At 41.1% G+C, this 27938-nt stretch overlaps 1 protein-coding gene across 1 annotated transcript in view; it reads right to left on the minus strand.

Annotated features, from left to right (window-relative positions):
- Positions 1-918: 918 nt before the first annotated feature.
- Positions 919-27938, minus strand: part of cdk19 (cyclin dependent kinase 19) — a 69943-nt gene continuing 42923 nt past the window's right edge. The window contains exons 5-13 of the mRNA XM_059356489.1: positions 25149-25206; positions 23723-23854; positions 22648-22791; positions 21312-21381; positions 21128-21200; positions 19227-19324; positions 19004-19082; positions 15047-15289; positions 919-3239 (exon numbers count right to left, since the gene is read on the minus strand). Coding sequence (XP_059212472.1) covers positions 3114-3239; positions 15047-15289; positions 19004-19082; positions 19227-19324; positions 21128-21200; positions 21312-21381; positions 22648-22791; positions 23723-23854; positions 25149-25206 — 1023 coding nt within the window. The 3' untranslated portion in view covers positions 919-3113. The remainder of the gene's footprint in view (positions 3240-15046; positions 15290-19003; positions 19083-19226; positions 19325-21127; positions 21201-21311; positions 21382-22647; positions 22792-23722; positions 23855-25148; positions 25207-27938) is intronic.

The following is a 27938-nucleotide window of genomic DNA, read 5'->3' on the forward strand; positions in this document are numbered from 1 at the left end:
CAGCTGAAGAGCAAGATATTTATGTTGAGGAATTGGAGACCAAAGCAGAGCTAAAAGGAGAGTGAATATTGGACAGAAACACCATTGAAAAAATGTTTGTTGCTTTAAAAGCTTGAAATTTTGCCAAACTGACAAAACTTGGATAGAAATGAAGCCAAAGTGGAACGTGGACTCAGAAACACAGCAGGGAAGAGATTTAGAGCTGAATCTGAGGCAACACACACTTCTTAGTATCAATACATACAAAATAATGCAGCAGGCTACTTTCAGCATCAGGGAAATATAACTACAATTGTGGACATAACAATAATATCAGTTTTACACCATCTCTTGCATGTTGTGGTGACAGATATAAGGATAGAGGTGCAGTTCTCTTTTCAGCCACAAGGTGTCAGTGCTTCCTCTCCAAACCCTCCCCTCCCCACTCAGGATTGGAGCTAACGCCCTTCGGTTACAGTTACTCATTGGTACGTTCTCTAATACAACCTGCAGAACGGCTGGTCATGTGACCCAGCAGGACCAGTGAGGACGGAGCAAGTTGTAGGGAAACAGAGAGGAAAGAGGGTAAACAAGCCTCACTTTAACCTTGAAGGTTTGTTTCATTGGAGCGTTGTTTGTGTTATTTTCAGCACTTAAGTAAGAATACAACAATACAAAAATGCTCTAAAGTATTCAAATAATAGTCCTGAAAAATGAAAATGAATGTGTTAGAAATATAGGTAACGCTTTACAATAACCATCATTTATAAATGGTAAACAGATAGTTTATTAATGTTTATTAATCATTTATAAACCGTATATAGGCCATTTAGAATGGTAAATACATAATTTATTAATGTTTAACTAACTAAATCATTTATAAATGGCAAATAGATGGTATATTAATGTAAGTTTATAGTTACTTTACCATTAACAAACAATTAAATTATAATTAATAGTTTATTAATAGTCATTATAACATTTTTAACACCATATTAAGTATGTTAATGATTTTGAAATAATTCATAAACCTTTAAGAAATTGGTTGAAAACATTTAACGATTAAATATGTATAGCACTTTGTAAATGGTTAATAATTGGTTTGTAAACCATCTATAAACATTATTTAGTTGGTTATTGTAAAGTGTTACTGAAATATAATATATAATACAATATATTGCTGTTTTGAGATGCAGCTAATTTCACCTACTTTATATACTGTCGACGGTTCAATATTAAACAGTACAAAAGCACTCTTAACATCTTAAAAATACAATTCTGGCTCCTAAAAGCCGAGATTTCCTAAAAAACACGTAAAACAAACTGTTAGTGCAGTATTCAAATGAACCAGTCTGACAACATATAAAGTGGGTCCCTGCATTAGAAATCTATCAAATAAAACTTTAGTAAATGAAGCCTGAATTATTATTTTTTGTTTGGTTGTTTGTTGTTTTTTTTATTATATTAGTCAGGTCTCAATTCTAGCTTGATGAGGAGTTTTTGCAGGCATAAATGCATCATGTTTTCTATTTAAAAAAATCTAGAGTAGAAGTATTAAGTAGCATAGCATAGAGATACTGGGAACAGGCAAACAGCTGGCATCTATGCTAGGATAAGCTAACCATCTTAAGCATACAAACATTATAAGAAGTGTATTTCCAGAAATGTCAAGCTATTCCTTTAAGTGCAGCACTTCTGATTATCTTTGAGGGTTTTATCTTAGATTGATTAGGATTCATACAGGGAGGTGATTGTACTGTATGCCAGATAGTAAATAATACTATTTGCACATTTACTTCAGTACTTTGTTTCTGTTGCTCCTGCCTCCTTGGCATGTATCACAGAACGCACCTACTGTCTTTGAATGCACCGCAGGCTGCACCTACTGTCTTTGAATGCACCGCAGAACGCACCTACTGTCTTTGAATGCACCGCAGGCTGCAGGTGGGACAGGACGGGGACCAAACACACATTTGTTCCAGCGCTTTGCAGATCAGCTCAGCGGTCAGTGCAGTTCTAGTACGTAAAAGGATAAACACCATGCATAAAAAACATACTGTACACACACACACACACACACTCACACACACACACACTCACACACAGGGCAAAAATCATAACATTAAAACTTTAAAAAAACAATCTGACATCAGGCAGTAACAGTCTCAGAAGCATGGGGGCGTACTGTTAGCTGCCCTGTACGGTTTTGCGCACGTTCATGTTCAGAAACCTTAAAAGTCTTGAGAGAACATAATAATAAGTCGGCTGTCAGAGTAAAGTGTCCACCGGCAGCTCCTGGACAGGAAAACAGTCTGGAGCTGCCGGCCACAAACGAGAGGCGTCCAACCGCGTTAAAGTCGCCATCGTGGTTGGAGGAAACAAAGCTCAGCTGTCAAATGTTTCTTATCTAGTGGAGCGAATCAGAAGACACACAACAAAGACTACTGCTTTTCTTAGTTTCCAAATCCAAATCTAGATAAAGAGAGGTCTAAATATAGAAATCCTATCATAAGAAGATTAAGTTAAATTGCGCATTTAATATTTCCCTGCAACTGCATCAGCTAAAGTGCTGATTTTTTTCTCTGTGTAGAAACATGTTTTTCTGAAAAGGACAGTTAGCTCAAACTTTTCTTCTGATTATCGAGGTGATGTGACACTAGAGATGACAGTAAAGGGCTCCTGTGTTTCCTCTCGTCCCATCACTTCCATATGCAACGATATTTACAATGACATCAACTATCAAGGTAAACTTGAAAACTCTAGCAAATAAGTGAGAAAACAAATGCAATAGAAAAAGGTGCTATATCATGTACATATATAAACAGCTGCGGTTCTTCCTGGTGAGGAACATTGTGTTTCTAAGTGCCATGGTTCGGAGTCTGTGTCACGCCTTCACATCTTTCTTACATTATTCTCAGTTGACCTGCCGACGAGGCCCGACTTCCGTTACATTGTTTTGGTTCCTATGTTTGCCTTCATGTTTCAGTGCCAGTGAAGGCTGTCAGGAGAGGTCAAAGGTGAGGGAGGGTCATAAAGAGGGTGGTGGGGTTGGAATGACGTAGGGGAGTCCCACCAGGAGCTGCTGAGGCTGATGAGGAGCTGCTCCTCTGCTGGTTCAGGAGTGACGGGGGGCCTCAGTAGCGGTGGGTCTGGTGGGAGTACTGGGAGCTCTGCTGGGACGATGACGAGTATCCCATGGTGCTCTGGGGCTGAGTGGAACCTTGGACGTTGCTTTGGTAACCAAGGCGGGAGCTGGAGTGCTGACAGGGAAACAGACAGAGATCAGTGATCAATGCAAACTGACTGTGTGTGTACTAAAACTAACTTAAATTATAGTGAAAATGTCCTTCGTTTTCATCTTTGTCAACTTTATTCATCTATAAACCTTTTTGGTTGATATGAAATCTATGAAATAGACCAAAATCTGGTTTTATGACTTAATAAACTTATTGGGGCTGAGATGGATAAGCCAAAGGAAATAAAGGAAACATTTATTGTGACCTTTTTTTAATCTGGCATCCAACAAATGTTGTGTCTTTTTTTGGTCATTTTGTGTCTTTTTTAGTCCTTTAGTCCAACATAAAATGTAATTTTGACTCTTTTTTAACTTTCAAAACACTATCATGCTCAATAAAGAATTTTAAATGTTGCAAATGTGAACAAAGGTTGCAGATATAACATATAAGAGGGTTCCATCCAGTTCTATCATTTGATACTAAATCTATTTGAGCTTGTCTCCAGTTTTACTTGGTATATCATCATCAAACTGAAACTGGCCTCATGGAGTTTACAGCCAGAACTTTAGAGGTAAATGTACAGTAGGGCTCCACGCTGCTTTGTTTTCTAGTCTGGATGTGATGAAGAAGTCATGCTTTGGAGCTTTTGGAGACTCGAGAGGGTTAAAGGATAACGCTAGTTAAGAGAGAGAAGGTGACAAGTGTGAAGCTCTGCATCCAAACTGCAGTTGAGTCACAAGACGGCGAGAAGCTGCTGGGACCTTAGCTGAACTCATTACATGTCTACAGCCCTCAGCCCAGGTCACATGTGCGACACTGCGTCTGCTTAGGGGAATAATTGGAGAGTGGTGCATGGTGGGATAGCCTGTGGAACAATGTGAGCGCTGAGGGGGGAAGTAGGGAGCTGACAGACAGCTAGCCACCGTCCTGGTATGTCAGCCCACTCCACACCTTTATTTATACATGTGCTGAGCTCTGCCAACTGCCAGCTGTCCCACATGCAGCCTCAGCCACTCATATATAGATACATTTAAAAATATATACTATATACTATATTGTATATATATACACGGTTGCCCATAAAGTTGGAATCAAGGTTATAACAGTTTTGGATTTTTCATTAGTTTTAGTTTTAATTTCCTTGTGATTTTTTGTTTTCAAATTCAGTTAGTTTTAATTAGTTTTTAGAGTGAGATTGCTAGTTTCAATTAGCTTTTTTGGGGGCGGGGATAAATGCTTAGTTTTAGTTTAGTTTTTATTAGTTTTAGTTTTTTTGTAATGGGGTATTTTTTTGGGTGCCAGATTCAATAAGGTCACAATAAATGTTTCCTTTATTTCCTTTGTCTGATCCATCTCAGCCCCAATAAGTTTATTAAGTCATAAAACCAGATAGATGCAATAGATTTCATATCAACCAAAAAGGTTTACGTATGAAAAAAGTTGACAAAGATGAGAAAAAAAAGGACATTTTCACTATAATTTTAGTTAGTTTTGAAACCACAAAATATAGTTTCAGTTAGTTATCGTTTTTTTAAACACTCTTGTTTTTATTTTTATTTCAGTTAACGAAAATGTTTTTTCAATTCTAGTTTTTGTTATTTTGTTATTTTTTGTTAACTATAATAACTTGGTTGGAATAAAATATTTTTTACCTCTTTTGATGAAATGATTGTGATTGTGACAATGTGATTTATTCTTGACTTCTCAAATCTTTATTAATCAATCTCATCAATAAATATCAAGGGGTGTGTTCCTTGATAACAAGCTGTGCTTCGAACCACATGTTGAGGTTACCTCCAAAAAAGTCCAGCACAGACTGTTCTTTTTTAGGAAAATGAGGACCTTCCATGTCTCCTCTGAGATGATGACTCTCTTTTACAGAAGTTTTATTGAATCTGTTTTAACCTTTTGTATTGTTGCATGGTTTGGAAACCTGAACTTGTCCAACAAGAATGGCCTTGGTAGGCTGGTCAACACTGCTGGAAGGATTTTAGGAAGTGGGCAGGAATGCGTTATGTCTCTGTATAACAGACAGGTCCTGAGGAAGGCTAATGCCATTATGGATTGTCCTGATCACCCTCTTCGGAATGAATTTCAGCTCTTGCCCTCAGGCTGTTGCTTAGGGCCCCTAGGTGGAGGACTAAAAGACTCCAGGTCTCATTTATACCAACTGCCATTTATTTAACTAATAGAAAGTAGCCCTCATATTGCTCATCTTCACAAGTCTGCTTCTTGCACATCTGCACATTGCACTTTTGGCCTATACCAGGTATTAACTCTCTATTGAGGGGTATTAGCTCTGTAATGAACATGTGTCAGTGATTTTATATATGCATATGGCGTTTCTTTGACTGTGTTTTATTAGACTTTTATTGGGTCTTATCGTGTGTCCCTTGTCTTGTATCGTGTGTACCTTGTCTTGTATCGTGTGTCCCTTGTCTTGTATCGTGTGTACCTTGTCTTGTATCGTGTGTCCCTTGTCTTGTATCGTTGTGTACCTTGTCTTGTATCGTGTGTACCTTGTCTTGTATCGTTGTGTCCCTTGTCTTGTATCGTTGTGTACCTTGTCTTGTATCGTGTGTACCTTGTCTTGTATCGTTGTGTCCCTTGTCTTGTATCGTGTGTACCTTGTCTTGTATCGTTGTGTACCTTGTCTTGTATCATTGTGTACCTTGTCTTGTATCGTTGTGTCCCTTGTCTTGTATCGTGTGTACCTTGTCTTGTATCATTGTGTACCTTGTCTTGTATCGTTGTGTCCCTTGTCTTGTATCCTGTGTACCTTGTCTTGTATCATTGTGTACCTTGTCTTGTATCGTGTGTACCTTGTCTTGTATCGTGTGTACCTTGTCTTGTATCCTGTGTACCTTGTCTTGTATTCTGTGTACCTTGTCTTGTATCGTTGTGTCCCTTGTCTTGTATCCTGTGTACCTTGTCTTGTATCCTGTGTACCTTGTCTTGTATCATTGTGTACCTTGTCTTGTATCGTGTGTACCTTGTCTTGTATCGTGTGTCCCTTGTCTTGTATCGTGTGTCCCTTGTCTTGTATCCTGTGTACCTTGTCTTGTATCGTTGTGTACCTTGTCTTGTATTGTTGTGTACCTTGTCTTGTATCCTGTGTACCTTGTCTTGTTTCGTTGTGTCCCTTGTCTTGTATCGTTGTGTACCTTGTCTTGTATCGTTGTGTACCTTGTCTTGTATCATTGTGTCCCTTGTCTTGTATCGTGTCCCTTGTCTTGTATCGTTGTGTACCTTGTCTTGTATCGTTGTGTCCCTTGTCTTGTATCGTGTGTACCTTGTCTTGTATCCTGTGTACCTTGTCTTGTATCCTGTGTACCTTGTCTTGTATCGTTGTGTCCCTTGTCTTGTATCGTGTGTCCCTTGTTTTGTATCGTTGTGTACCTTGTTTTGTATCGTTGTGTACCTTGTCTTGTATCTTTGTGTACCTTGTCTTGTATCGTTGTGTCCCTTGTCTTGTATCGTGTGTCCCTTGTCTTGTATCTTTGTGTCCCTTGTCTTGTATCTTTGTGTCCCTTGTCTTGTATCGTTGTGTCCCTTGTCTTGTATCGTGTGTCCCTTGTCTTGTATCCTGTGTACCTTGTCTTGTATCCTGTGTACCTTGTCTTGTATCGTGTGTCCCTTGTTTTGTATCGTTGTGTACCTTGTCTTGTATCCTGTGTACCTTGTCTTGTATCGTTGTGTACCTTGTCTTGTATCGTGTGTACCTTGTCTTGTATCGTGTGTCCCTTGTTTTGTATCGTTGTGTACCTTGTCTTGTATCCTGTGTACCTTGTCTTGTATCGTTGTGTACCTTGTCTTGTATCGTGTGTACCTTGTCTTGTATCGTTGTGTACCTTGTCTTGTATCGTTGTGTACCTTGTCTTGTATCGTGTGTCCCTTGTCTTGTATCGTTGTGTACCTTGTCTTGTATCCTGTGTACCTTGTCTTGTATCGTTGTGTACTTTGTCTTGTATCGTTGTGTACCTTGTCTTGTATCGTGTGTCCCTTGTCTTGTATCGTTGTGTACCTTGTCTTGTATCGTGTGTCCCTTGTCTTGTATCGTTGTGTACCTTGTCTTGTATCGTTGTGTACCTTGTCTTGTATCCTGTGTACCTTGTCTTGTATCGTTGTGTACCTTGTCTTGTATCGTGTGTACCTTGTCTTGTGTGTCCTGCTGCAAAACTAATCTCCCTTCAAGGGACTAATAAAGTGATTCTGATTCTCTTCCAAACATATCACAATGAAAATGAAACCACAATTAGCAGAGGATTGTGTCTGAAAACAACATTTTTCTAATGTTATGGGAAACCGTGTATACATATAAGTATCTGTGATACATAGGTGTGATAGTGACACTCATACAGAGGTCCTAACGGTCACCTCTATCACATTGTGCTCTGTGCTGTACACTCATTGACACATGCTCTCTGTGTCTCTGCCTTTCCTTCATCACACTCTGTCCATCAGCCACAAGTGTCCCTCTCCCTGCTCCTGAGATTAGAGCTGACGGTACAACAGACTCCAGAGGAGGAAACAGAAGCTCACAGGCACCATACTGACCTGCTATCAGCTCTGTCAGCAGGACAAGCTGGAATGTACGGTCCTTATCTGTGAGCCACCAGGCTGTTATTGTGCGCTGTATGTACAGTATGTGTGTGTGTTTATGTCTTGGAGCCAGAGTTTTGTTTTTTTCATCAACTCACAATGTATACTGCATCACTGCAAAGAAGGTGTGTAAAAACCAGATAAAACAGTAAATCTGAGGGAAATGATATTGCTGCATGGACAGATAATTTCACACTTTAAATCTCCTAGAATCTAAGATTAAACCCATTTAACAATTCGAACCCATGTGTCCTGTATTGCATTTAACTTGTTCTGACCATATTTCCTGTCACATTTTTGATGTTATGGGGATGCAAACAAAAAGGCAAATGGTTATTTGTTTTTATTTATTATTGATTTGTTACTTAAAAACAAATCTGAAAAATAATTTATTGTTAAACAGCACTATTAATGTCACAATTTTGATAAATGTTGTGGAGATGCAAAGAAAAAGGCAAATTTGTGTTTCTGTAAGCAGAAAATGTCTAGTTTATTTATTTTAAAATAAGAAATATTATGAACATAAATGCCATTAAGGCCCAATGTAACATTTATGTCACATCACAGAATTTTGACATTTATTGGTAGTATTTATTTTTTTAAACATCATAAATGTGTTCTATGTGGTCCACTTGGTCTGTGGTATATCCCCCATAATTTTCCTGGGTCTGGGTTCTTATGAAGCCAAGATAAAAACAGTAAATCTGAGGGAAATGATCTTGCTGCATGGACAGATAATTTACCTTGACAAGATTTCTTAAATTAAGATTATTAAATCTAGAAATAAGCATGTTGAACGCTTAAAATAAGAAATGAACTCTGGGAAAGTGAATTGAATAGATGCACATCACTTTGGATAAGAGCGTGTGCTAAATGAAATTACAAAGTGGTGATATTGTACTTTAATACGTTGACCTATTGGTGCCCATGGTGCTGCACTGTGTGACAGTGTGTCCCTGCCTCAGGTTAAGTCATGTAGTCACTTATTAGACTGTAAAACAGCTGAGAGGAGAACTTTATTTTATCAATGTCACAACTGTCATTGGTAAACATTACTTCTATAAAAGTTAATTCAAGTGAAAAGAACACTGTTTCCCACAGTAGATAACATTAAAAATAGTGGTGTCAACAATAATCGATTATGTTTATTTCCTGTCCTCCAGTGGAAAGTTGTGGGGGACAGGGTGGGAATTTCACACTCTGGCCTTGATGCCCTGTGAAAAAATGTTCAATTTACGGCCAAGGTGGCCTTTGCGCCCCTGTCAAAGTTCCAGTAAACACAACGCTAACCCGACCCACTCCCCGTGCATCAACACATGGCTCATTGAATATTCAAATGAGCCATGTGTTGATGCAGCACAGGTAAGCTAGCAGGACAAGCTGTTTTGATATGTTGTGACTGAAGTATGTGGTAGTTTTTGACAGAACTTAACATTTACGTTTTTATAGAACGTACTATTGATAGTAATTGGTGATGGTAATTACCATTGTATTTGCCTATTTAAAGTCGACTCGTTAACGTTACATTTTTGCATCATGAAAACTAGCGATAGCTAGCTAGCTGGGAGAGCGCTCAAGATGTTATGTCACGCAAAGTTTGTTAATTCTGTTGAGCACTTTCATGTCAAGTTAAATCACTCATGTCTAGTCTTGTCGTTCACTTCCTGTTTTATTTTGTACTCACCTGTTCCCATCTTGTTTCAGGCACTTCACTTCCTCCCTTTGTGTGAGTTTTCCCTCCACTGTGATCGTCTCCTCGTTACCTGATTCATCTCACCTGGGCTCCCCTCCCTCATGTATAAATAGACCCTGTCTCCCTTTGTCTCGTGTCAGTTCGTCGTGTCTACTATGCATGTTCCACGTCCAGGAAAACCAGGTTTTGGGTCTCGTTTCTGTTTTCCGTATTAGTGAGCCTTTTGTAGTAACCTCCTGTGTGAGCGCTTTATGTTGTATTTTTGCAGCCTCCTTGAGAGCGTTTTTTGTTCTGCCTTTCATTCAAGTAAAGACTTTTTGTTATACTTCCTGCTTCTGAGTTTTTGCTTTTGAGCCTTCCGTTGAAGTCAAAGTCCCTGATAGAACGAACTGACCAAAGATGGACTCAGCAGACTCTGAAGCTGTGAAGGCAGCCCTGCGAGCCCAGGGTGCTCGTCTGCATGAGCACGAGGGACACCTGTCCACCATACAACAAGGTCTCCGGGATCTCACTGAGCAACAGGGGGGTTTCCAGTCCTCGGTCACCAACCAAGTGACCCTCCTGACAACGCAGCTGAATCTTCTCATCAACCACCTCAAGGCTGATCCCTCGGAGCCCCCACCTGCCACGACACACACACCTGCTGCTGGAAACGCTGCTGCTTTGGACCAGGCCCAGTCTCCACCTTCTGGACTTCGGCTGGCCGCCCCAGATAAGTTTTCTGGAGACTCAGGAAACTGTAGGCCATTTTTGGTGCTATGTGACTTACATTTTAAACACAACCCGGCTGCCTTTGTTTCTGATCAGGCTAAAATTGCTTTTATTATGTCCCATTTGACGGGTAGAGCAGCAGCTTGGGCCACTGCTGAATGGTCCAGAGACTCAACCGTTTGCCAAACACTCCCCATGTTCACCAATACTATGAGCCGGGTTTTTGATCACTCCTCCCCAGCAAGGGAGGCGTCCAGGGTGCTTATGCAGATCAAACAGCACAATCGCCGAGTCACAGACTACGCCATCGAGTTCCGGACTTTGGCAGCAGACAGTGGGTGGAACACACCTGCGTTAATCGACGCTTTCATGAACGGACTTACAGACTCTATCAAAGACCAGTTGGCACCCCTAGAGCTTCCCACCGATCTGGACACAATAATCTCCATGGCCTCTCGCATAGACCACCGTCTTCAAGAGAGACGCAGAGAAAGACTGCGCACGTCTGCCCCGGTTCCCAGGACAGCCTGGACATCAAAGCCCCAGCCGCAACCTTCTCCAGAGAGACCAGCGCTCGCTACCGTTCCCGAGGAGCCCATGCAGTTGGGCAGGGCCAAGGTCACACCCGAGGAGCGACAGCGTCGTAAACAGGAGGGCTGCTGTTTCTACTGTGGCCATCCAGGTCATCAGTCGTCATCCTGCCCGGCAAAAGGACAGGCTCGCCAGTGAGGAGGAGGGCGCTGGCGAGCCGACCCTCTGTCCTCAACTTCCCTTCTCGTACCCTGACTGAGGTCCAGGTAATTATTCGTGACCAGACTGTTACTCTGGGGGGGTTGGTTGACTCGGGGGCAGATGCAGATCTCCTGGACTGGGGGATGGTTCAAAAACTTGACATTAAGACTGAGATCCTGCCTAAACCCATTACTGCCAGGGCGCTAGATGGAAAAATCTTATTCAACGTCACCCATGCCACAGAACCCATCACACTTACATTTGACGATAAACACACGGAGAGCATAAGATTCCATTTATTCAACTCTGCACAGCACCCACTCGTATTAGGCTTCCCATGGCTGACCAGACATAACCCACATATAGACTGGAGATCTGGCAGGATCAAGGAGTGGGGATTAGATTGCCGCGAAGTGTGTTTCAAAAAGACCAGTACTGGTAAGAGAGACCAGATCCACACGACCGACGCCAGTCTCGCTATCAATCATATCCAGACCAAGACCGAACTAGTGGAGCATGACAGGGACTCTGACTTCCCAGACTTGACCAATGTTCCGCCATGTTACCTTGACCTCAAGGAGGCGTTCAACAAGACTAAGGCCTCATCACTTCCCCCACATAGACCCTATGACTGTGCCATAAACTTGATCCCTGGGGCTCCCATTCCCAGAGGCAGACTGTACTCTCTCTCAGGTCCTGAGAGAGAGGCCATGACTGACTACATTAACTCCTCGTTGAAGGCTGGATTGATTCGGCCTTCCTCCTCACCGGCTGGGGCTGGATTCTTCTTTGTAGGGAAGAAAGATGGGTCTCTCAGGCCCTGTATCGATTATGCCCCATTGAACGACATCACAGTTAAAAACAGGTACCCCCTCCCACTCATCTCCTCTGCTTTTGAACTCCTACAGGATACCAAGATTTTCACTAAGCTAGATCTCCGTAATGCTTACCATTTGGTTCGAATTAGGGAGGGGGATGAATGGAAGACTGGTTTTAACACACCTCATGGACATTATGAGTATCTGGTGATGCCTTTTGGTTTAACTAATGCGCCTGCAGTTTTCCAAGCTTTTGTCAATGATGTGCTCAGAGACTATTTAAACAGGTTTGTGTTTGTATACCTGGATGACATTTTAATTTTCTCTCCTGATGAGAAGACTCATGTCCAGCATGTCCGACAGGTCCTCCAGAAGCTTCTGGAGAACAACTTGTTTGTGAAAGCTGAGAAGTGCGAATTTCACGTAAATACTACCTCATTCCTAGGGTTCATTGTCTCAGCCAACCAGATCCAGATGGACCCTAGCAAGGTCAGTGCCGTTGTCAATTGGCCCACACCAACCAGCCGCAAAAAACTGCAACAGTTCCTAGGGTTCGCTAATTTTTACCGGAGGTTTGTGAGAGGTTTCAGTAACATAGCAGCCCCTATGCATGCTCTCACCTCTTCCAATGTTCCATTTGTGTGGAATCCTCAGGCTGAGCGAGCTTTTCAGCTGCTGAAGGAGAAGTTCACCACGGCTCCCATACTCACGGTTCCTGATCCTCAGCGGCAGTTTGTGGTGGAGGTGGATGCTTCAAATGTCGGCCTTGGAGCCATCCTGTCGCAGAAGTCGGCCAAGGACAACAAACTCCACCCTTGTGCCTTCTTCTCACGTAAGTTGACTCCAGCGGAGAAGAATTATGATATAGGCAACAAAGAACTTCTAGCAGTCAAAGTGGCATTAGAAGAGTGGAGGCACTGGCTGGAGGGAGCTGAGCAGCCCTTTTTGGTATGGACAGACCATAAAAATCTTGAATACCTAAGGAATGCCAAGAGACTGAACTCTCGCCAGGCCAGGTGGTCCCTCTTTTTCAATCGGTTTAACTTCTTGCTTTCCTACAGACCGGGTTCTCAGAATTCCAAGCCTGATGCCCTGTCCCGTCTGTATGACCCTGAGCCTGCTGCCAAGGAACCTGAACTTATCCTACCACTTAACCATGTGGTAGGAGGGGTTACCTGGCAAATAGAATCTGAGGTGAAGCGCGCTAATGAGGTGAGCCCAGCACCCAGTGGTTGCCCACGAAACCGTTTGTTTGTCCCTGTGTCCCTACGTCCACAGGTAATCCACTGGGCTCACACGTCGGTGCTCACCTGTCATCCAGGGGTAAGGAGAACAGTGTTCTTCATTAAGCAGAGGTTTTGGTGGCCGGCCATGGAAAAGGCAGTCAAGGAGTACGTGGGGGCTTGTCCGGTCTGTGCACAAAACAAGTCTTCCTCCAGGGCCCCGATGGGACTGCTCCAGCCCCTCCCTGTCCCGCAACGCCCCTGGTCAGATATCTCCATGGACTTTGTCACCGGTCTCCCCTACTCTGAAGGTAACACCACTGTGCTGACGGTGGTGGACAGATTTTCTAAAATGGCTCACTTCATTGCTCTACCCAAGCTCCCCTCGGCCAAAGAAACAGCAGACATCATGATGAACCATGTTTTCAGGCTCCATGGGTTCCCCAGAGACATCGTCTCAGATCGCGGACCGCAGTTTATTTCCAAGTTTTGGAAGGAGTTCTGCCATCTCCTAGGAGCCTCTGTCAGTCTCACTTCTGGTTATCATCCTCAGTCTAATGGCCAGACTGAGAGGCTTAATCAGGAGCTGGAGACCTGTCTCCGCTGCTTAGTCTCCCAGAATCAGGCCTCCTGGAGTAAGCACCTCACGTGGGTAGAATATGCCCACAACACTCTTCCTACCTCTGCTACAGGCCTCTCACCTTTTCAATGTGCATATGGATATCAGCCCCCATTATTTCCAGAGTCGGAGAGCGAAATCACGGTCCCCTCTGCCCATGCCTTGGTCCGCCGCTGCCACCGCATCTGGGCTGCAGCTCGCAAGGCCCTGCTGCGAAGCGCCACGAGGATGAAGAAGGTTGCGGATCGGCAGCGACGCCCTGCTCCCTGCTACAGGCCAGGTCAGAAAGTCTGGCTGGCCACCAAGGACTTACCTCTCCGTGTCATGTCACGTAAGTTAGCGCCCAAGTTTATTGGTCCATTTTCAGTATCCAACTTGGTTAATCCTGTGTCTGTGAGATTAAAACTCCCTAGATCTCTGAAAGTACATCCCACATTCCATGTGAGCAAGGTCAAACCACTCACCGAGAGCACCTTGGTTCCCGCCTCCAAGCCCCCACCACCCCCCCGGATTGTGGATGGTGGCCCATCATACACAGTCAAAAAGCTTTTGGCTGTCCGTAAGAGAGGACGAGGGAGACAGTTCCTGGTGGATTGGGAGGGTTATGGCCCGGAGGAGAGGTCTTGGATCCCATCCAGTTTCGTGCTGGATCGGACCTTAATTGATGACTTTTACAGACACCAGCCTAAGGTGCCTGGGACGTCAGGAGCCGTCCATAGAAGGGGGGGTACTGTTATGTCACGCAAAGTTTGTTAATTCTGTTGAGCACTTTCATGTCAAGTTAAATCACTCATGTCTAGTCTTGTCGTTCACTTCCTGTTTTATTTTGTACTCACCTGTTCCCATCTTGTTTCAGGCACTTCACTTCCTCCCTTTGTGTGAGTTTTCCCTCCACTGTGATCGTCTCCTCGTTACCTGATTCATCTCACCTGGGCTCCCCTCCCTCATGTATAAATAGACCCTGTCTCCCTTTGTCTCGTGTCAGTTCGTCGTGTCTACTATGCATGTTCCACGTCCAGGAAAACCAGGTTTTGGGTCTCGTTTCTGTTTTCCGTATTAGTGAGCCTTTTGTAGTAACCTCCTGTGTGAGCGCTTTATGTTGTATTTTTGCAGCCTCCTTGAGAGCGTTTTTTGTTCTGCCTTTCATTCAAGTAAAGACTTTTTGTTATACTTCCTGCTTCTGAGTTTTTGCTTTTGAGTCTTCCGTTGAAGTCAAAGTCCCTGATACAAGATAATGTATCTTGTTTTAAGAGTTAATTTCTTATTTTAAGCGTTCAACATGCTTATTTCTATATTTAATAATCTTAATTTAAGAAATCTTGTCAAGGTAAATTATCTATCCATGCAGCAAGATCATTTCCCTCAGATTTACTGTTTGATCTGGTTTTTAGACTAAACACCTTTTCTGCAGTGTGGAGGATAAATCCACTAACCTGGTACTCTGACTGTAGCACCCCAGTGCCTGAGGAGGCCCCAGAGGGCCCAATCCGAGGTTTCTTGTTGGGGGGCCCCTGGTCCTGGCCGTGCTGTAGACCCCCTCCAGCGGTGGCCCCTGTGGCCCCAGCAGTGCCGTTGGTCTGGGCCAGGTTCTGCTGGGCCGGGGCCTGCTGGGCCGCCTGCTGCTGGTTCTGGTTCTGAGTCTGACCTGCTGTCTGCTGGTGCTGCTGGGTCTGGTTCTGCACACAGAAACACAAAGCAACAACAAACAATTAGCAAGGTTATTATAGTTAACGAAAACTAACGAAATAACGAAAACTAGAATCGAAAAAACATTTTTGTTGACTGAAATAAAAATAAAAACCAGATAACTTACTGAAACTGTATTGTGTGGTTACAAAACTAACTAAAACTAAAATTATAGTGAAAATGTCCTTCGTTTTCGTCTTTGTCAACTTTTTTCATCCGTAAACCTTTTTGGTTGATATGAAATCTATTTCATCTATCTGGTTTTATGACTTAATAAACTTATTGGGGCTGAGATGGATCAGACAAAGGAAATAAAGGAAACATTTATTGTGACCTTATTGAATCTGGACCCAACAAATACCCCATTACAAAACAACTACAACTAATAAAAACTAAACTAAAACTAAACATTTTCAAAAAATAAAAACGAATTAAAACTAGCAAACTCACTCTAAAAGTGAATTAAGAATTTGAAAAGAAAAAATCACAACGAAATCAAAACTAATGAAAAATCTAAAACTATTATAACGTATAAGCTACCCACAAGTCTCCTCTTTACAGACAGACCTATTTTATGCTAACATCATGCAGTTTGAAGCAAAAAACAAACAAACCCACATTTGTTCTCATGCAGTAAACAACTAAATGTGTTTTTTGCGCCTATTGTATTTGAATATTTCTACATAATTGGTTCAAATAATCCAATCTTATTTATGTGTGATCATATTTGTCCTGAATTTGAAAACAAAAATTTACAACAAAATTAAAACTAAAACAGATGAAAAAACCATAACTATTATAACCATGAAAATTAGCAAAAAAAGATGAGGAGTCTGTCTGTATCAGTGTTCTAGCTTCTGTTTGTTCTCTGAGATCACTCAAATACAGTCGAACTTGATCAAACAGTATTATTTTAAAGAAAAGAGCCAGTAATATTAGACAACAATAACCATGTCTTCCATGGTCGTCTGTGTTTTCGTGACATTCATATACCATCTATTACACAAATGTTTCCATGTCCTAAAAAGAGACCCACTGAGGGGTCACGTTGCACAATTTGTTGCCCTGGGATGTTTTTTGGGAAACAGCCCTTGAGGCTTTCCATGTGACTGAACCATGAGGACAACAGACTCCATCTGGCTATGACTGAATCTATTTCATGTGCCTCAAATAGTAAACTTTCTACCACCATTCTCACTTATTGACGCTCCAAAATAAGATGACAGTAAAAGTTCCCATTTAGTAATAGGACGTTTAAACATTTCTGTTTAGAATTCAGCAGCAAGTCATGTGTTTAATTATATTCAAATGTTGGGGTTAACACACTTTGTTCTGGTAGAGCGACTTTTTTATATAATTAAACTGAAAGTCACCAGATACATCTGAGGCTACGTTAAATGATTCATGAGAGAGAAAAAAACATACTTCTGCAGTTATTCACATGACAATGTTCCATCTGAAACATGGCCAGGGCCCATTGTCTCAGCAAGGTGTTGTATTCTATAAGCTTATGATGTGTTTTTTTTTTTAAAAACAGTAAAATATTAACATGAAAGTAACTAAACTTCTTAAATAAATATAAATGTAGTGGAGTAGATGTGGGTCATAGGTAAAGATGATGATATAACACCATACTATTGATGTTATTTTTTAAAAGTAATCATTAGTGCTGCAACTAACAACTACTTTTGTATTCCATTAGTGGGACAATTATTTTTTAATTAATAAACTCCAACTCAGGAATCAGGCCACTGAATGTTGAGACGCTTTTTAATGTTATCTACTGAGGGAAACTTTGTTCTTTTCACTTGAATTAACTTTATAGAAGTAATGTTTACCAATGACAGTTGTGACATTGATAAAATAAAGTTCTCCTCTCAGCTGTTTTACAGTCTAATAAGTGACTACATGACTTAACCTGAGGCAGGGACACACTGTAACACAGTGTGCACCATGGGGCCAATAGGTCAAGGTATTAAAGTACAATATCACCACTTTTAATTTCATTTAGCACACGCTCTTATCCAAAGTGATGTGCATCTATTCAATTCACTTTCCCAGAGTTCATTTCTTATTTTAAGCGTTCAACATGCTTATTTCTATATTTAATAATCATAATTCAAGAAATCCTGTCAAGGTAAATTATCTGTCCATGCAGCAAGATCATTTCCCTCAGATTTACTGTTTTTATCTTGTTTTTAGACACTCCTTCTTTGTTCCTGTGACTCATGATGTGACTCATCAGCCAGACACCAACACAGAAACATCAGCGTTGACCTGATAAAACAGGATTTGGGTTCAACTTTAAGTAGTTTCCGTTCTCTGTTAAAGAGAAATGAACAGGAAACAACCAGACACTTCAACCAACCAAACCTGCTCAGCTGAAACTAAAGACAGTAAATACTCAGTTTACTGGGGAATGTGGAAATGTCCCAGCCACTAGACATTCTGCTACCAGTGTCATCAAAGTCCTTTAGCTGCTCTACTCCAATCAGCTGACCTTCCTCTTTCATTATTATTATATCAATATTATTATTATGATTATTATTGTGTCAGGACAGTGGTTTAATCTCAGAATGTGACTGTTGATGTGGATCATAAAAGACAGAGATGTCCATTATCTTCAAACTGTTAACTGAAAGCTCATGTGTTCTTTTAATATGATGGAGCTTCATACCAAAAAATAGACTGACAATATTAGAGATAACATACAATAAATACATGCACTCAGGAAAGAGAGCTCATATTTCACCTATTTAAAGGTCTCTGCATTGGCTGTCTGTGCGTTTCAGAATCGATTTTAAGATTCTTTTACTGGTTTATAAATCTCTTAATGGTCTTATTCCAGCCTATTTATCTGATTTACTTTTTATCAAGTTTACATTATTGTTGTTCAAAAAACTATCTGTAAATAAATTACTTGGTTAAGAAAATGTTCAACACTTCATGGACTTCAACTTGTAAACACAAACTAAGTAAATTGTACATTTCTATGAAGTTTGTCTTACTGCTTACTCTGGAAACATTTTGCCATTTTGTTTTTATTTTTATCGTCTTTCATTTTTAAGTGTGACTATATTGAAAGCACCTTCATAAGCCTTTAATGACACCTAGGGCTGGGCGATATGGACCAAAAGTCACATCCCGATACAGGAGATATATCCCGATATTTTTATCGCAAAGTGAGAGCAAATGTTCAAGTCAAACTCAAATATCACATGTCACAAGTAGTTTTATTGAAACCGTTTATTTAAGTGAACATAAATACTGCAAAACAACAGGAGTACCTTTTTTCAAATCAAAGCTCCATAAAGTGCTATTTTAAATTAAAAAAAATATCTAAAAACAGCCTATGAAATAAAATAGGCCAATCTTTTTCTGAAATAAATATATTTATATGAGAAAAGAATAACAAACATTACAAAAGAACTATATGATAACGATAACGATATGGTCTAATTCCATATCACACTTAAAATATATATCGATATATCTTTTATATCGATATATCGCCCAGCCCTATTGACACCATTTTTCCTTTTTCGTAAATGTTTACTGCCTATTTTTTGCAGCCATGAGGGTGATGATGTCAGAGCAGTGTGTGTTATCCCAAAGTAATGAGATGAGAGTGGAGAATGGTGGAGGGGCCAGCTGACTGAATGATTTTCATGTCGTGGCTTGTTTCCAACAGAGCTGGTGATTACCTTTTCTGTTTTCTCCTCTGGCTCGTCTTCATTTAGGAACTCTCGTTTTGGGTAGGGGATCTGACACCCAGCAAACACACTAGAGGAGATCACAGAGATGTTTCTGCATTAACAAGATGTTCCACTCTGATTCCAGCACACCCACCAAAACACAGGATCAACAGCAGGAAGCTAGGTTAAACAAGTTAAACAGTAAATCACTGTTTATCTTTGGTTTCCTCACTCAGTGGTTGGTAGCGGCTCCTCCAGGAAGTACGGGTCCTGCAGGGCCTGCTCCGACGTGATTCTCTTGGTGGGGTCCATGGTGAGGAGCTTCTGCAGCTGGAGGCAGAGAATAATAACAGTGATAATGTTTTGAGGATCTGCATTGTTGTGGGTCAACTCTAGTTCACTGGGACTGAATAGAACAAAGCCTGGCAGCTGAAGGTGCTCCAGCCTTCAGTGAGCTGGAGGTGAGTGAGCAGTGTGGGGCTCCGGGTCAGTCAGGACGTTTCCAAGAAACTAATTATTGCCTTAATCTGACTATAACTGGACAACTGAAGTGCATGTAAACGTGTTAATCAGACTAATGTCGGAGTTCTCTAACTCCGATCTAACCCCCCCCCCCACGCTGGCGTATGACCCCGGAACAAAAACATCCATGACAGCTGCTCGCATTAGCTGCTCACACATTAGCTGCTTGCACATTAGCCGCTTGCACATTAGCGTGTCGCATTAGCCGCTCTTGCATTAGCCAGTCTCGCATTAGCCGGTCGCATTAACCGGTTGCACATTAGCGGCTCGCATTAGCCGGTTGCACATTAGCCGGTCGCACATTAGCGTCTCACATTACCTGGTTGCACATTAGCCGGTCACGTCAGCTGGTCACATTAGCTGGTCGCACATTAGCCGGTCGCATTAGCCGGTTGCACATTAGCCGGTCACATTAGCCGGTTGCACATTAGCCAGTCGCATTAGCCGGTCGCATTAGCCGGTCGCACATTAGCCGGTCACATTAGCGGGTTGCACATTAGCCGGTCGCCCATTAGCGGGTTGCACATTAGTGGGTTGCACATTAGCCGGTCGCACATTAGCCGGTCTCATTAGCTGGTTGCACTTTAGCCGATCATATTAGCTGGTCGCTGGTCAGTAGCGACAGCACAAAGTGTCGAACTGAGGTAAACTGGAAAGGGCGCCGTATTAACCTGCTGAAACGACGCACATCGCCACCCAGTGGTGAGGAGGAGGACACGTTCCCGTCAGTTATTACATTTTCTCAGTTGCATGTAAACTGGGACAAGGACAGAAGTCCTATCAGATTTATCAGATTCCGATCAGATCTAGATTTTTAAGCATAGCTCAAGTAAACTGTGCATGTAAACGTACTGATTGTTATATATTGGGTAATCAGATTTAGAGCAGCCCAACATGACAACAGGTCTAATGCAACAGCCAGTCACACCAAGACATTAGTCACAGATGACTCATTTGAGGAGGCTTTCACTCATTTTCTCATACTTTTCTTGGGTGGGAGCAGTCCAAACCTGTTGTTCCAGTCATGTAACTGGCCGTTGATCGCAGAGGACATAATACTCCTATGACCTATGACCTTAGAATCGCAATGCCTAAAGGGTTTTGACTTAGCAACTAAAATAAAATGATGGGGAAATGTATATCTATATCAATGAATATCAATTTACTGAGAGGTTTACAATTTATGACTTTATGAATTTATGGCGGCTGTGGCTCAGTTGGTAGAGTTGGTTGGCCCCCAACCGAAGGGTTGGTGGTTTGATCCCCGACCATGGCAGCCTACATGTCCAAGTATCCTTGAGCAAGATACTGAACCCCAAACTGCTCCTGATGCTGCGTTCATCGGTGTGTGAATGAATTCCCAATGGTGGCAAGTGGCAGCGTTTAGGGTAGCCTCTGCCACCAGGATGAATGTGTGTGTGAAAGGGTGAATGAGTCAGTCTGTAGTGTAAAGAGCAAAGCGACTAGAAAAGCGATATAAGTGCAGGTTCATTTACCATTTACCATTACCATATTGTATATATATATATATATATACATATATATGTATATATATATTGTATATATATATACATATATAGATGTGTGAGGTGATGTTGTGTCTGTACCTACCAACAGGAAAACTTTGCTGTCTGGTTTGACCTTATGCTTCTCCATGTATTTGATTAAGCTGCTGTTTGCATACCTGTTAGATAAGAACACAAAACACAACAATACAACTAGAAAGCAGTTTGACTGTATGTCATTGTTTGTTTACTGGTCTGTTTGTAGTCACATGATCCCAGCATCCACTCACGTTGTCCTCCTGAAGTCTTTCTGCAGCGTTGGGTACTCGGGCATCTTCCTGATGTCTTCCCAGTCCTTATCTGTTAACAAACAACAGCACAGGATATCAAAAAGACTCAAGTGTTGTTGTTTTTTTCATTTTTAATTTTCTACTAAGTGTAGATGACTTCAGTTTCTCTATGTATCCATCTTCAATGTGTGACAGTGAGTTTAGACACTGAGCTTAAGGTGTCTGAATCTAAAGGGACCTTCACACTGTGAGGACCTGCTCACTCAGCTCTAGTGCTCATTCTACATTACATACTAACAGTATAATCACTTATGCTATGAAAACATAGCCTTAGCTTGCTAACATATAGCTAACTTTAGCTTGTTAACAGCGAACTTGTCCTCTCTGGTCGACATAGAGTGCTAAAATACTAATTTGAAGTGCTTAAATTTAATGTTTTTAACTAGATACAGGCACTTTGTTTGTTACTTTGTTGCTTTTCAGCTCTTGGTTGTATATTGTAGTACTGATAATATAATATAATATATAATATAATATAATATAATATAATATAATAATATCCCCTCCAGGGGGCTTGGTTTTCAGAATTGCGCTCTGTCTCTACTAGGGTTGTCACGATACTAAGATTTTCAACTCGATACCGATACTCAGGAAAATATTCGATACTCGATACCATTTTCGATACCACAGGGATAAAAACAAAGACCCCAAAATTTAACAGAAATATTTTTAACAACAAGAAAAATGCAACATGTAAAAATGAACAGAACCACAGGTTAAATATTTATAATAAAAAACAGTTGTGCAAAAAGAAACTGCAACTATGATAACAAGCTTCAGGTCTGAGGTAGTGCAAAAAATAAATAAATACAATAAACAATAACAATTAGAACAATATTTTGTATGCTGTGCACAATATTAGGCAAGCTTGATAAGTCGACTTTTCTCTGCTTCATTCTGGGACTTCAAGAGAGAAAATAAGACTTTTCATCCATAGTTTTGAAATTGAGTATCTTATCCGGATACAACGTTGTAGTATCGATACTTTTGACAACCCTCGTCTCTATTGCTTTATACTTATACTATACTTATACTATATAAAGGTGGAGCAATGTTGTTGTATGAGTAGGCACATATTATCAACATGTTGTTGGACCTCTAGGATATAAACAGAACATTGTTTCCACAGGACACCTTTGAGTAAACAATTTTGGCTGTTTGTCTATTAGACAAAAAAAACAGATGTTGACATTTGTCAGCAGACTCACGCAGGCTGTGACTGTGTGTGTGTCTGTGTGTAGTTTAGTTGTGTGTATTGTGTGTATTGTGTGCAGACCTGCAGGGAAACCCATGACACTGAATATCCTGTCCAGCTGGTCGTGATGGAACGGGTTACTGGTCTTGATGTCTTCCTGGCGACAGTGAAAGATGGGCTCGGACGTTAGCAGCTCCGCAAAGATGCAGCCGATGGCCCAGATATCTGGTACACACACACACACACACACACACACACACACACACACACACACAAACGTAAGTTTCATTGGGAAATAGGGTTTTAGACTTTCTGTCAGAGTACACTCTAAAAAGAAAAGAAGTGTGTGCTTTTATTGTGCCATATCGTATCGTTCACAAAAATATCGGTATATTTTTTTGATGGTTAAAAAAATGCATATCATGATATTGGCAACGTTCCTACTTCTTGATGTCGTGGTTAAAGTTGTTTTAATCACAAAAAGCTACTTACTCCCTGTTGCTAAACACATGCAGCTTTCAAAATAAGAGCACAGTGTGTTAACAGAATGCACCACAGAACTTACAAGAAGACTGTCAAAATAAGATGCCTTAAATAAAACATACAAGAACCTTTATTCTCCTTTACAAAATGTCATTAAAATATGCCCCTGGAACCCCTAAATGGTTATTATTATTATTTGCTTATACTCAAGAGTCAGGAGTAAATGTTTTTGTATTTGGCAACTGTTGAGATTTGCACTTCACACTACATTTTAGATTTTTAATTATTTATACAGACTAAAAAAAATCATATTTTCTATATCTTTTTAAGTATTTCCTAATATCATCAAGAATATCGTTATCGCAAAAACAGCCTGAAATATCGTGATATTCTTTTAGGGCCATATCGCCCAGCCCTAGCTCACACATGTCTCACATGTCTCATTTTCAGGTATGACAATTATAGACATGTGGACACACCTGTTCCTTAAGAATGAAGATCATAGATAAGTTCACTCAGACCTGCCAGAGAGGAAGATGTGTTCCTATTCACACTAACAGACCCTGGGGCTACATCACCGACACATTCCTGCTTCAGTCAGCAAACAATCAGGTCTGAGTTAGTGTCTTAGTGCACCTGAGAGTCTTCATTGTCCTTGTGACCCCACACTCACCTATAGCTTTGGTGTAGTGCCGGGCCCCCAGCAGCAGCTCGGGGGCCCGGTACCAGAACGTCACCACCACAGGGTCCAGGTCCGCCAGCGGCTTCAGGGGAGAGTTGAAAAGTCTTGCAAAACCCATGTCAGCTACAGGAGACAGGTGGAGAGAGGACAGCAGCACACAAAGACTCTTAGATAGTCTGGCAGGAACGGAGCCAAGGGGCCCCGCTGAAGGGCCCCAGGCTCCTCATGGCCCAGAGTAGAGGTTGATAGTGAGCCCTTTCACAAACACAAACCTGAAACTGAAACACCTCCAACTGTTCATCTGTATGTGGAACTAACTTTAATCAACAGTGTGATCAAGTTAGAGAGAACATCTTTGCGTAAATTGTAGAGTCACATATATATAATATCATATTTATGGACTTTTTACAGTTGAGTGTCACCTTCAAGTCATGTTGAAGAGCTGTTCTGACTTGATGACAAATCCTTACCTTATATCTGTCATATTCTTTTATATGGATCCTTTAATTTCACTGAAATTATATAATCTAATATATTTAATGTCTGTCTGTCCTTTTCGCAGCTCACACACGTCTCACATGTCTCCATTCAGGTATTACAGACACGTGGACACACCTGTTTCTGAAGATCAGAGATCACAAGTTCACTCACACATGCCAGAGAGGAATGTGTGTTCCTGTTCACACTGAGAGACCCTGGACACATACAGCACCTACACACGTGTGTGTGTGTGTGTGTGTGTGTGTGTGTGTGTGTGTGTGGTAAGTGACGGCAGAAGCTGAAGTTGCACTGACACAATAACTCATATAGTCATATAAAGTCATATCATTTTCTATGAATCCTTTAATTTAACTGAAATTATATTAATGTAATATATTCAATTATATATGCACTATAACCAGGTGATATTACATCATCAGATATAATATATATCTATATATATCTATATATATATATATATATATAACCCTATAGGAGACATCAGGCTACGCAGTTATATGTTGTCTCATATGTATGTATGTGTGTGTGTGTGTGTGTGTGTGAGTGTGTGTGAGTGTGTGTGTGTGTGTGTGTGTGTGTGTATTGGCTCTAGTAGCTCAGTAGCTCAGCAGCTCTGACTGTAGTAGCTCTAGTAGCTCTAGTAGCAGCTATAACTGTGACTGTGACTGTGTGTTCAGGTCTATAAATAGCCTCAGCAGCAGCAGCAGCGTTGCAGCGTTGCAGCGTTCCCCTTCAACAGTCCCTGACCAGCTGCTTATGTAACACACTGATCTGTCAACCTCTCTGCCACAAGGTTAAACTGCAGCTATAGCACACTTAAACAAGTCAACTGCCTGATTGATCCACTGCCATGCTGATACGTATATATTTAAACATATGATACACGTATCGAGCAGATTAAAGAATCAGCCCTCACCGATTTTAACCCTTCCTCGTTCAGGACCCTCCCCCATCACCAGGATGTTGGCTGGTTTCTGCAGGACACAAACAGAGAGAAATATTAAAAACAACTCATTCACTTCCATTTATCTGTGTTATCTTGTGCTTTAATAGTCACACAGGTCAATACTTCCAGTCACTCTCTTTCCCAACGAATGTTGAGCATGTACATGTTGAGTGGCCTGCCCTCACTGCCCTGTCTGTTATTGAGCCACAACACCACATGTGCATGTCACTCAGCCATTTTGTGAAAGTGCACTTAAAAGTCTAGCAGCATCCGGTGTCAAGACCACACAGGAAGTGGGTCAGGTGCATCTGGGTCTGGGGAGGAATCTGCTGCAACATGCTAGTAGCAGTAAGATAAAGATAAGACTTTACAGGGTCAAAAGAAAATGTGTCTTGGACAAATACAGTATCTGCTATGAATACAATTCAAATTACATACAGTACATGCACACACACACACACACACACACACACACACAGTAGCTACAGTACAGACAACAACAACAACACAAAATACAAACAAAGTTCTCATGGTCCTTCGTGGTGGAAGGTTTGCTGCTGCTGTAAACTTTTATTGCCTCTTTTGGCATCAGATCGTCAACACATAATTTTATGTAATCTGAGGTAACTTCTGTCACATTGTTGGGCTCCAGAGACGTTATCCCAGTTCTCCCAGTCTACCAACCAGTCAGAGGCAGTTAGACTCAGTAGTATGTAAAAGGCTTTGATGAAGCACAAACAGTGCATGTAGTTTCATATGTTCTCTTTTTTAAACAATTCAGTAAGTGTTCACACATCACACATGAAGCAACATTAGCATGGTTTCTATTCACTTCACTCATGCAAATCAAGTATTTGCATTTGTTTTAACTCCAGTTTGCTTTCCACCAACAAATGCTCCACTATGTTCCTCAGCTGGTCACTAACAGTGTCTGTCTGCGGTTAGCAGCTACAGTTGTAGCACATATATCAGGACTTTAAGTTTTGTGCACAGCGTCTCTGCTAATCATGAACAAACCAGCATCGTTAATTGTGCACAGCATCACCACTGATCATAAACAAACCAGCATGGCTAATTGTGCATAGCATCACCACTGATCATAAACAAACCAGCATGGCTAATTGTGCATAGCATCACCGCTGATCATAAACAAACTGGCATGTTAACTGTACACAAAGTGTCTGCTGCTGATTGTGAATTAACGGCATCGCTAACTGCACAGAATGTCCGGCAGAGTGTCCGGCAGAGTGTCCGGCAGAGTGTCCGGTGTTTGTTGTAAACAGAGATCGCTGAGTGAACACCTCCTGCAGCAGCAGCACATACACACTGTACTGCTCGGAGCTAACTGTTAGCCTATTAGCACTGTGCTACAGTGCACCTTGTTCACACTTTTGTTTACATTACACAAATATTTGGTCTCAATAATAAAAATGGATTGTTTTTTACTGGTAAGGAAATGAGAAGTTTGAAGCAATAGTAAATACGCAAAAGAGAAAATAAGACAGGTCTCTTAAAATGAACAACAAACTGGTTTCTTTTCTGGTTGTTGCCTAAATGATACTGTCAAAACTAAAGCCAACAACTGATTGGTTTAGAAGTTGACCCAGCAATAGGATGTTCATTCATTTTCTTTTAATAAGAAAGATTTAGATTTCATTTGTCTGATTTGAAAGTATATTCTTACATAACAAATGAGTAATATTTGCTGGCTTGTTGTGTCTTTTGTTGCTGTACTTGCTTGATGTTTGATAGTTGATGACTAGTTTTTGAACATAAGTTATGGCATCATAACAAGAAACATGTGCAGTTGTTAATGTTTATGACAGCGCTGTGGAAGTAAACAGCACTCTGAAACTGGAGGAGCACTAAATTGCAAAACAAATACCAGTTCTCCTTCTGTTTGAGGGAGCTAGTTGAGTCTCAACATTTGGACTGATGTGTTTTAACTCACTGCTATTCACAGCAACAGCATGCATTAATCACATCAATTATGCTTCCTCCAGATAATTATGGGTTAGAAGTACTGTGCTGTTATTAACTGACTGGATATCAAACAAACAGAAATGTCACCAGCCATGTTTTCTCCTGCAGCAGGATGCTGTAACAGTCTGTTGACTCTCTCTGGGTATCTGTGTGAATGTGAACCCTCTGGCTCGGCGGACTTAGATCTGCCTGGCAAACACGTCTTGTTGCTATAGAAACAGTGGTAATAATGAGGTCTATTATTCACGCCCACAACACGACATGCCGCGATTGGCAAACACAAAGACACACGTCTCTTAAAAGGCCAGAGGAGTTCGGGCTCCCCGGCTCCTCTTTCAAATTCTAAACAGACCTCACTGAATTAAAATGCGCTGCCTGAACATATTCATATTAGCTGTTTTAAAAACAGTAATTAGCTTTTGAATGTTCTGCACAAGACCTGAATGAGTCCGTGCACCATGTAAAATGAGCATGCAACATCACAGCTGGTAAAAGGAGATACTGTTTTGAATGGAAAGAAATAATAAAAAGAAATGGAGCTAGACAAGTGAAAGTGCAGTTTAACACAGTAGAGGACAGTGACAGTGAAAAAACAGAAAGTATTTAAGATATAAATTAGTGTTATTTTGAAATATGCACCAAATTGTGTTTCACAGCACAAAATTGACACTTCCTTTTGAATTCATCCAGTGAAATCAATCAGTTACAGTTGGTTAGGTTCATAAATGGATCAAGAGCCGAGGGAAAATAAACAGTCTCTATCCCACTGAGGAATGG

This window comes from Centropristis striata, chromosome 18 (assembly GCF_030273125.1).
Source record: "Centropristis striata isolate RG_2023a ecotype Rhode Island chromosome 18, C.striata_1.0, whole genome shotgun sequence".
NCBI lineage: Eukaryota > Metazoa > Chordata > Actinopteri > Perciformes > Serranidae > Centropristis > Centropristis striata.